The following is a 12,594-nucleotide window of genomic DNA, read 5'->3' as shown; positions in this document are numbered from 1 at the left end:
AGCCCCTGATTGGACGGGATTCCTACGGCGCTCCTAAAGGGTCTAGTTAGGGGAGTCCCATGGGAAATGCTGGATATTACCAGTCAGGGCCTGGAGAATAGAAATTTCCCGGCGTGCTGGAAAGAAGACAGAATTGTGTTCCTTCAGAAAAGTCCAAAGGAAAATGGAGATATATCTTACAAACCACTTAGCCTCCTTAATACCTTGGGGAAGGTAGTGGAAAAAATGTTGGCCAGCCGCATCATCAGAGGAGGGTGTAGGTATTAGCAATAACCAGTTCGGTTTCTGGAAGGGGCAATCCACAATACATGCAATACAAAAAGTAATGGATTGGGGACTAGAGACAAGAAGAGGAACTTGAAGGACGAGGTGTATTCCCTTGTTCATCACTTAGATATTAAAAATGCATTTGGGACCATTAGACGGTCATCAATTATTGAAGCTATGGCTCAGAAGAATATAAGTCCATATCTACAACGACAAATTAGGGAGTACCTCTCAGACAGAAGGTGTCAGGTGGAAGCACAGGAAGAGATATTAAAATTTGATTTGTAAGGTGGCGTGCCACAGGGCTCAATATTGGGTCCTGGCCTTTGATGGGATATTTCAAATGAGGTATCCATGTGGAGTGCAGGTATTGGCTTACGCCGATGATTTGGCGATTATTGTAGAGGGTAAAACGATCAATGAGGTTCAGGAGAAACGAATATAACATTAGGGATAATCAGCAGTTGGGTAGCAGAACGTGGTTTAGAGATAGCTATGGATAAAAGCAGATTCTTAATGTTTACAGGGAAAAGACAATTAGAATCTCCACTCATTACTTTAAATGGACAGGCAATAGCAGAAGCCCATTCAGTTAAATATTTGGGCATTACCCTAGATAAAAGCTGTCGTTTTACGCAACATATCATAAATGTATGTAATAAAGCAGAGATAATGACAAAGAACCTTAATGTCATTATGTCTAATAAGAGAGCTCCTAGGCCATCAAAGAGGAGAGATATCGCATCTACAGTGGTATCATCAATATTGTACGCGGTGTTGGTGGAAATAACAAAATTTCGGTGGAAATAAAGAGAAATCTTCGCAGACTGACTGGGGTGCATAGGATACTTTTGCTGGGAGTGGTCTCAGCCTACAGAAGTCTCATATGAGGTGTTCTGTCTGGGGTCCCCCCTATAGACTTAATGGCATTGAGTAGGGTAGAGAGGATGCAGGGGATAGAGGTACAACCCACTGGGTTGGTCTAGTGGTGAACGCGTCTTCCCAAATCAGCTGATTTGGGAAGTCGAGAGTTCCAGCGTTCAAGTCCTAGTAAAGACAGTTATTTTTACACGGATTTGAATACTAGATCGTGGATACCGGTGTTCTTTGGTGGTTGGGTTTCAATTAACCACACATTTCAGGAATGGTCGAACTGAGAATGTACAAGACTTACACTTCATTTACACTCATACATATCATCCTCATTCATCCTCTGAAGTATTATCTGAACGGTAGTTACCGGAGGCTAAACAGGAAAAAGAAAGAAAGAAAGAAAGGGGATAGAGGTACAAGAAACAAAAAATAGATTGAGGACGAGGTGGCAAATAGATGGAGAGTGCAGGGGACCGCCAAACGAACAAAGGTTGGATAGAAGATTCGGAGAGGTCGACTTCTATCTTACTCAGTTCTTTACAGGTCACGGAAATTTTAATGAGTACCTGTGTAGAATTGGAAGAAGGCCGGAACCGGGCTGCATGTATTGTGGGATAGAAGACAGTGTCGATCACACATTTTTTGAGTGTGGTAAATGGAGAACACTCAGGGCCACCTCAGGAATTGATGGGTAAAGCCCCATAGAAGTATTTACATATATGATGGTCAACGAGAATAATTGGAGGGAGGTGGCGGACTTTGCGAGGGGGGTTATATCACAGAAGGATGCGGATGAGAGGACACTAGGTTTTTAGGGATAGTGATAGGGAAAGGCGGACAGCCCCAGTGGTGAGGGTCGGCATGCTGAGGTGTGCCGGCTTCAAGGATCCACTGGGGACTCCATGGGAATTTAGGTTAGGGGAATAATTGTAAAATTAAATTAAATAAAAGAAAAAAGACCCGACACTACATCAAGACAAATCATGGTATGGCGTGATGTCAGAAAAGAGGGCAAAAATAAAATAAGTACTCAAAAGATCTGACCGGCGAGCCGACCTGCCATGCCGGACATACAGCCGGTAGGTGGGAAGGCTCGTTACAGTATAGCAGACACTCCCCTGGGAGGCGTAATACCAACCAGTCGGACCGGCCCAGAGGAGTAGAGTATAAAAAAAAAAAAAACATTTACTGCAGCTCCTGTCTCAAGGAATAGGAACTGCACAAACATAACATTTTCCATTTTTTATGTAACAACGTACGTTAGTTCATCATGATGCAACACATGGCACCACTAATAATGATTATATTCTGGGTGCTGATAACAAGAGCCACATTGATAGATTGATTGATTAGTACTGTTCCTGTAATTGGAGAGAGGAAATTAAGACATTTGAAGACAGAAAATCTTGGCACCACAGTTAACATTATATTGTCTCAAGACTCCCAGGAACTGGAATAGCACTTATGTGTTAATATTACTAGATGTTTATTGTTTATTACCGGATCATATATAATGAGAATATCAACTTATTGTGTCCACATTAAAACTTTATTTGTATGAGTGATGATGCCATGTATTAATTTACTCTTAAAATCCTGTAAATAATCTCTTGACATAATTGCTGATAGTGAAATCCCATAGGTAAGGAATTCTTTTGTGTGTATAATATCTCTAATTAATTCAAATAGTTTTGTTGACGTATATTTCTTAAAATAGTATGATACCTTTAATAAATTTTGGATCTTCTTGGTTACTATTTAATTTACTTATTTTTGTTATTGTCTATAGATGCTAGTATACATGTTATTTACATCATAACTAACAATTCTATTTCTGATAATACAAATTTAGAAATTAATAAAGATGACATAAAATTAAATATATTATAAAAATATTGCATATATAAATATAAACAAAATTTCAATTTGGTAAACCAACAGACAGTGTTTGAGGGAGACATAAAAACTGCAATAAATAACACTCTTAAATTAATATGAAATTTTCATTATTTTGCTTATTTTTAGATTTTTATTATGCAATAATGGAATTATTTCAATGCAGGATCCCATGAAATTACTTTCATGAAAAATTAAAGTAAGATATGTTTTACCTCCATATTCTGTACTAGGTATTTTATTTAATAGAATGTAAATATAAATATATTTTTTTTAATGAAATTTAAACCACCAAAACACTGTAAATAAAGTTAAACTTACCATATTAATTCCAAGAATCAATTCTGTGGGATCCCACATCTTCAGTTTGTATTTAATTCTATAATTACATTAAAATACATTTTTTTATGATTTGTTAATTTTGAATTTTTTGAAATTATTACTGCTTTTACTATTTGTTAGAATGCAAACATAGTATTTACTGATTACAAAAATAGTTCAGAAATTGAGAGATGAAAGTTTGTAATAATGATAAAAAAATGAATAAATAAAAAACATATTACTTTTATAAATATAAACAAAAATTTAAAATGAAGAACACCCAATTAACATTTAATTATCATAACATAATAAAATATAATTTAACAGTTGGCAGTAATGACATTAGAACAAAGGAAAATGAGACATTTTAAATATTACATCATACTAGTACTTCAAAATTTATAAAACAGTAACATTTTCAACAAATCCAAAATTCATAATTATAGAAACAACTTATTAATGTAATTATAGAATTAAATACAAACTAAAAATGTGGGATCCCATGAGAATCAATTCTTAGAATTAACATAGTAGAGTAACTTACCTATTTACTGAATTTTTGTTGTTTAAATTTCATTTAATATTAAATGTTATTAGCACAGTGGTCAATATATTAATGAATTATTTGAATTTAAAAAAAAAATATATATATATAAACCAAATGGTAATCAATGAAATATGACTGACCTTCACCAGCACAATCTGAACAACGTGACTGTAACTGTTGATGCAAATTAGGCCCCAGCTGACGAAATGTCACTTTAAAGCCACTTCCATGACATGTTCTACATGGGTCAGTTAGACCAGATTTTGATCCTTTCCTAAAACAAGAAATCTATATAAGAAACTGCTACCTTTAATATTAAAATGTTCAATAATTGGTGAAATCCAGTGGAAATTATTTCAACAAATACAGAAATTAGCTCTATTAAATAAATTGTATTTATCATCCTTTCTTTATTTATTACTGCCATAGAAAGAGAATCTGCCACAGTTTTAAGCTTTTTATAGTCATCTTTAAGTTGGCAAACAAAAATAACAAATAAAAATTTGAATTTTTATATGTTTATTTATTAAACCATCTTTCATGATCTAATAAATTTATTTGATTTTGTATTTGTATTGTTAAGTAAATAAGGTGATCAGATGAGTTCATCAAATTTTTACTGTGCGACAGCCTAGGGATTAAAAAAATCACAAAATAAAAATAATAACAATCACAAAAAAGGAACACAATACAGATTGCTCATAATACTTATCTGTAACAAGTATATGTTCATCTTCTGTAAAACAGATTTTACTGGGACTGAGAATATACAAAACTACATTTGGAAATACCAAAGTAATACTAGTGCAAAAAGTTTTTTATTTAAGTATATTCTAGTCAACACATGTTTGTCAAACATTTTCTTGTCATCAAAGTTACATCTTATTTTCTTTGTAAATACATACATCAATGTGTAAATATATATACAGAATGTAAACAAGTTCTAATTCCAAATAAAATTCTTTATAGTTACTGAATTTTAATATTTTAACAAGGCAGAATTATGAGTTGTAGCGTGCATCCGATTGTACATAAAAGAATATCAGGGTTTTAATTTGTTATAATATCTCTTAGTGTATAGTGTTCATTCAACAGTATTAATTCCACATGTTGCTGTAGACTGATTCTCTACATTTCCACTTAACAGGCATCACTAGCAAAGATTGTGACTTCTGAACAGAAGACCTTTTGTGTTTTACAATTTCCTAAATGTGAATCTGTAGTTACAGTTCAACCTTTGTCCTGTAGAAATTTTAATTATGATCCTCCAATTTGTCGATAGCATAATCAATTTGAAACAACCAGATGTCTGTATAAAGGGAATAATACACGATGACCAACAGTGTCTGAAGAAAATGCTGATGTGTCAGGGAGACTTTCCTATGTAATGCTAAAAAATCTGTTAGGAAGGCCAACCCACAAACTACCTGTTCAGACCCTTATGTCATTTATTACATTTCTTATGATATATTTTATACTGTCTCGTTTTCTTCTTATTGACAAATATATCTAGGTAGCTTAATACAGCTGATGTCAAAAATGTATATTTATTTATATATTGTATTTTTCACTTTACATTCAGAAATCATGTTCATGTTTACACAGACATATTCACCCCATCTCATTAATAATATAATATGACACAATGTAAAAAAAATAAAATATAACTAAATGTGTAAAATAAACAAAGAAATATTAAAAAACCAATTGAACAAGTGTGTTTTATTTAAAAGTAATTTTATGGATTACAGTTTTTAGAATAATGGGCATGAATGCAGATGCTATTAGACTCTCACACTGATGAAAATTTTTTGGTCCTTCAGGTCAAATTAGAACATTTATTGGTGATAGTGAAAATTTAAATATGTGTTCTTCAAATTAAAATTACACTTAATCTTCAATTGGATCCAGAGTAATACGTAAAAAAAAGGAAGTTGAAGTCTTAAACTGAAATTGAGGTTACATCATCTTATCTATCTAGGATTTATATAATATTATTTATTTATTTTTAGTTACTTTATATTGTAAAGAATTTAATTATAATGAATAGAGAACAATTATTAAAACAGAGACGGACTATTAAATCTGTCATTACACAAATTAATACATTCATTGATAATTTTGATGTTACAATGGATGATATGCCTTTCAAATCAAATTAAGAAATCTTCTGATTTACAAAATATGATATTATACAATCTCGCCTTGAAATGGAATTTAATTATGACGATGATATTTCATCAGATCGTATACAGGCTGAAGATAAGTTTTGTTCCACTGAATGCAGATTACAATGTCAATAAAAAATAATACTCAAAGTACAATAACCAAGAAGCCAATGTAAACACAGCAATTAACTAACTACAACTGCAACCAATTAATATACCAATATTTAAAGGCAATGTATTAGATTAGCAACATATTACTTTAGTATTTTCAATGATCTTGTTCATAGTAGAAATTATTTGACTAACCTACAAAACTTGCATTACTTACATTCTTCAGTGAAGGATAATACATTGGCAATTGTTGAACTTGCCCATAACAAATGAAAATTATATCATAGCACTAGAGCTATTAAAAAAGTGATTCTAATACTTATTGTCGCCTTTCAGAATACCAAACAAGTTTTAAAATTAAATTCTTTAAAGGGAGAATCTTTGAACATGTCCCAATTTATTATTGAAGTCTCTTCTTATGTAAATGCAAAATTAGATTTCAACACTTCTAAAAAATGGAATGAGAGACTATTAAACTCAACAGTTGCCCACCTTTTAAGATTTCCTAGCATTTCTCAATTCAAAGCATCAAATTCTTGAAAATACCAATTCAAGTATGTCAATTCAACAGGATAATATAGGAAATAACATGCTAGAGGGAAACATTATAACAATCCAACTATATCTGTTACTAAAGGCTTCACTTCCAATATTAATAAACAGTATAAGGGAAATACTCTTAAATATTATTCAAAATCTAACTATAAGAATCTATTTCGTAATTATAATCATCATTTGTATGTTTGTAAGATTTTTTAAATTTATCCAATGATGATAGGCAGATTTTTTTTTAGACATAACCATTGTTATCTCAAAGGACATTCAATCATTGAATGTCATTCTTCTAATATATGTAAACTTTGTTCTCAAAAACGTAACACTCTTGTTAAATCATATTCTAATCTTTTTCTTGCTACAATCCCAATCTATACACTTTGGTAATGAGATAAAGTCTTAAAGATAATCAAACTATCGTTAAACAAAGTAAGTTTACTTCTCTTCATCCATTTTTGGATCAATTGCAGGAGGTAGGCTACAACATTCTCTTACATTACCATGCAAAGCATCCTATTATTATTATACATCCAGATGCTATTATCACCAGATTAATTATTACTGCTGAACATTTAAGACTTCTATACGTTGGTACCCACTAATTCATTGCATCAGCGGTATTGGATACTACATGCTAAAAGAATTATTTCATCAGTCATTCATAAATGTTTAACTGGCTTTAAGTTTACTGCATTAACACAAATTCAACAGCTTGGTCAACTACCATCCTATAGAGTGACTACCTCTTGATCTTTCTTTGCTTGTACAGTAGATTATAGTGGTCCGATTATAACACGTCATGGTGGGCAGAGATCTAAGTACCTGGGTAAGGCTTATAACCCTCTGTTCATTTGCCTTGCTACTAAGGCCATACACAGAATTAGCGACTGATTTCACATCACAAGCATTTATTGTGGCGTTAAAGAGATTTATATCTTATAGAGGTATTCCTGCTCAAATTTTTTCTGACAATGTTTCTAACTTTCACTGCACTAGAAATATCCTCTACAATCTGTATAAACTCTAAAAATCAGATAAATTTAAATCGGACATACACTTATTTTCAACTAAACAAGACATACAGTGTGGTCATTCATATCACCTGCTTCTCCCAATTTTGGCAGTTTATGGGAGAGCGCAATAAAGAGCATTAAATTTCATTTATATTGTGTAATAGGACAGACAATTTTGAATTATGAGCAGTTACATACAATTCTAACTCAGATAGAAGCATGTCTCAATTCACATCCTATGTTATCTGTTTCCACAGACCATAAGGATCCAGAACCTCTCACTCCAGGACATTTTCTAACTGGATGCCCTCTTACACCTTTGCCTGAACCCAGTTATCAGAAGATAACAAAAATTAAAATCCTATCTAAAAATTAATCCTATCTTAAGATTAATTTTTTATGCCACTGGCAACTTGTTCAAAAATTTATTCACTCAATTTGGAATATATAGATGGTCTAAAGATTATCTGCATTATCTACAATGCAATAAATGGTGTTTTCCTTCCCATAACCTTTCGGTAGGAGATCTAGCTCTGATGACCAAGGATTCTGCTCCCATGCTTTGGAAGCATGGAATTGTTACCCAAGTTCATCAGATCCTGACAAGTTGGTAAGGGTTGTGGATTTAAATACTGCTAAAGGACAAATCAAAAGACCTATACATAAATTATGTTTGCTCCCAATTTCCAATGATTTAATTATTTAGATAGTAATAACATATTTTTAAAGTCATAATAAAATTTATTATATTTCATTTAATTTGTTACCTTTGCAATCAATTGTTATTGTAAATCTTTGTATACCATATACTTATGTTATTATAATTATAACATTATTGTCATATTACTCTTTACAGACTATTATTATACTGTTTTACAGTTAACACACATACTACACATATCACGTATACATGTACTACTAGATTGTATTTTTAATGCACCTAGATGATTTATTCATCAAGTCATGTGCTAAGTTGCCCATGACATTACTCATACACTTTTATATTCAATGGCATCACGCTTAGTCTGGCCATTGAACACAGTTTCTCTCGAATGGAATTTCACAAACACTTTTAAAGGAAATCCTAGATCCAAGTAATCCTAGGTACAGATTCTCAGTGGATCATCATGCAATTGAATTCACCTTCACTCTAGTTGAACCCTAGAAACAACACTTTTAAAGAAGTCCCAGATTTACACATCTGTGGTGATGTTGGGCCAAAGTATCCATTGGCATCATGCTTAGTCTGGCCATTGGATGCACCACATGAGATATATCTTTATTATAAGATTATATCTATTTATAATTGGTGCCCAAGACATTTACTCGTATACTTTTATATTTAATGGCATCATGCTTAGTCTAACCGGCCTCTAAGCATTCATTCTAGTTGAGCCCCAATACTTTGAAGAAGTCCCATATTTATACATCCATGGTGATGATGGGCCAAAATATCCATTAGCATCATGCTTAGTCTGGCCATCGGATGCACAAAAAACACAACATATAGACATATCCTACTTATTGAGGATAGTCATAAATTAATTTTTATAGTCAAGAATTAAAATGATCTATGACAGTAAAGGCATAGAATACATTATAATTTTTCAAAAGCCATTTTTTATGTAATTGAACATTATTATTTATTAATATAATATTACGTATATTCATAGAATATGTTATGTACTGCTGAACTCAATAATGTTATTAGGCTTTAAATTGGTCTAGCACTAACTTTTATTACAATGACCCTATTGTATATTACTATTTATTTTGTAACATATGCTTAATATTTATTATTGCAAAATTATATGTTCTTTTGTATGATTGTAACTTATGTACAAATATACAACAATGCAATATTATATTATCTACTTTCTTGTACAATTGAGAGATTACAGATCAAAAACTGTTATTTATTACATTTTACTACAATATTAAGTTATTACATTTTACTACAATATTAAGAAGAAAAAAATCATTGATTTTTTGGCAGGCAGTATGTTCAGTCCCATGTTATTTATTACATTTCTTACGATATATTTTGCACTGTCAAATTTTCTTCTTATTGATAAATATATCTAGGTAGTTTAATACAGCTGATGTCAAAAATGTATATTAATTTATATATTGTATTGTTCACTTCATATTCAGAAATCACGTTCATAACTCAGACAGGTATATTCATCTCATCTCATTAATAATATAATACAACACCATGTAAAAAGAATAAAGTATAACTTAATGTGTAAAATAAACAAAGAAATATTAAAGAATCAATTGAACAAGTGTGTTTTATTCACACTTAAGTAATTTACGATTACAGCATTTAGAATAGTGAGCGTGAATGCGGATGCTATTCGACTCTCACATTGGTGAACACTATCAGTGATGGTGATAATGAGGAATTTTTTACGAAAACTCTTACATATGTGTCCATACCATTTACAGTTGTTAGAGCTTTGAAGCCTGCTGACTACACTGTGCATGCCAACTTCACAATCAACATTTTGCCATAAAGATGACTTTCTTCATCATATTAAGTTAAGTGATGACTTATTTCATCTTAGTGAAAAAGTTAACACACATAATGCTTGTAGATGGAGGGGTCTCTAAATACTCTTAAAATTCAAAACAGACTCGGCAAAATTAAATCTTTCTGTATGATACCCTGATGGCAAGTTTATGGACCATTTTTTTATTGCTGAAGCGAGAGAGTTTCTTATTTGGAATGCTACATACAATTTTATTTGGCAACAAGATGGTGTGTCTCCTCACTGACATAATTCTGTAATGGAATGGTTAAATGACATTTTCTCCAACCACTGGATTGGTCAGCATGAACCTTATTAAAACTTGTTGAGGGTCACCTCTAAGTTTGCCTGATCAGACCCCATGTGATTTTTTCTCTGTCATTTTACAAAGGATTTTGTAAATGTTCCTCCACTACCAACTAATCTACCTCATTTAATACATAGGATTGAAGCATTCGTTGCTTCTATTACCAGACACGCTGATTAAAATATGGGATGAACTTTCCTATCAACTGGATGTGTACTGAGTGAAAAAAGGTGCTCACATTGAATATTTCCAGAGAAAAACTGTAAGAGTTATTTCCTAATTTATTTGCGATTTATTACTATAAGTAAATATTAAGAGCTATTAAATAGCTGTAAACCCCGATATTACTTTTTGTAAACACTGTGTTTTACACTGTTAAAAAACAGGCACTAGTCTTTCTTAGGGAGACAGATAACTTATGTTTTCAATGGGAGTACAACAATTTTACATCATTCTACTAATTCCTTTGAAGAGACAAAAATATTGATATTAAAAAAAATTATTGTTTCAAATTTTTAAACGGAATGGTGTCCATTTAACTATTAAAATTTACAAAGTACATTCAAATCTAATTATTTTGTAATATTACAAAAAAAAAATTAAATATTTTTATTTTAGAGTTTTTGAAATAAAAAATATATACATTTATTATTTTTAAATGATAAATAAATATAAACTGAAGAATATCTTTTTCATTCATACCAAAAATATGCTTTTTAAAATATTTTAAACTTTAAAACCATAGAATATTAATAATAAATTTATACTTTATAATAAAATAATTGTCAATTTTTAATTTATATGCAATACTAATTAAGAAAATATAGAGAAAATATACCTAAACATTTTTCAATGTAGGTAACATTTTTTAAATTTATTTGAATTAATTTACTGAAATGTTTCATTCTAAATCTAACATAAATAATTTCTTAAATGAAATTCATTCACAAAATGTAATTAATATTGCTCTCTACTTCAAAAACACAGTTCTGATTTCTTTACTAACTGCACAGATTTCAAAGTGTCTAGTTTTACAAATTGCTTCGTTTCCACAATAAGGTCAAATACTGTTATTTATTTAATAATACTTTAAAGCTAGCACTACACAAAAAGTCAAGATAATATAAATCTGATAGCTGGTAGCCACTGTACTGGTCCATTTAGTCCCATCCAACCATTACAAAATTTTTAATTCAATTATTTCTTTAAAGTGATTAATGACAGACATGCCATCCAATGTGAAAATCTGATCAATAATAAATTTCTCTAGAGCTGGATATATATAAACAAACAATTTACTGCTCAAAGCTTACACACACATTTAATTATGCAAATTGATAAGAAGCAAATTTGCAAAAGTAAAAAAAACACATTACACCTGTCCAAACCAGCTTTCTAATTTTCCTGTTTTAACAGAATAACCTCCCTGATATTACCATAGGAGATTGTGAGACAGAGCAGTTCAAAATAAAGAGTTAAAAATATGTATGATTAAAAAATACATAAAAAGAAACTTACCCGCTACAAACAGTACAAATAACATTTTTGCTTAATTGCAGTTTTGCTGTTTTTCCATTGTATAAGTCTTCTAGTGATACCCTGTCAAAAAAAAAAAATTATATGGTAACCTAAAAATAAAATAAAAGTCAAACCTTATTGAATAACAATATAATAATTTTCTTCAATTATGTAAAACTGCATGTTATATTTACTAATTATTAAAATCAATAAGCTAATTCAACTACAACGGTACAGCAAAGTTATCAAACTGCACTTTGTGTAAACTCTGCTACAATACCAATAGAAGGGACTGAAACATATGTTTGGTTACTTGAATGGATATTTTGTATATCTCATTTTGTCACAATATACATTACACAGTATACTGTGATCCGATTTTCAGTAAGCACTAAATTTAGGGGAATAATAACTATGTAAATATACATTCACAAATTACTATTAATAGCTGATTAAATGTTATTAGATTTAAGACATATTAAGG

At 30.9% G+C, this 12,594-nt stretch overlaps 1 protein-coding gene across 1 annotated transcript in view; it reads right to left on the bottom strand.

The window, feature by feature from the left end:
• Positions 1-12,594, bottom strand: part of LOC142320557 (dnaJ homolog subfamily A member 2-like) — a 40,050-nt gene that overhangs the window by 17,747 nt on the left and 9,709 nt on the right. The window contains exons 3-4 of the mRNA XM_075358472.1: positions 12,111-12,191; positions 4,045-4,178 (exon numbers count right to left, since the gene is read on the bottom strand). Of these exons, the coding sequence (XP_075214587.1) occupies positions 4,045-4,178; positions 12,111-12,191 (215 nt within the window). The remainder of the gene's footprint in view (positions 1-4,044; positions 4,179-12,110; positions 12,192-12,594) is intronic.

Source organism: Lycorma delicatula, chromosome 2, assembly GCF_047948215.1.
Source record: "Lycorma delicatula isolate Av1 chromosome 2, ASM4794821v1, whole genome shotgun sequence".
Taxonomy (NCBI): Eukaryota; Metazoa; Arthropoda; class Insecta; order Hemiptera; family Fulgoridae; genus Lycorma; species Lycorma delicatula.
The sequence above is the reverse complement of the archived record's forward strand: the minus strand, read 5'-3'. Positions and strand labels throughout refer to the sequence as shown.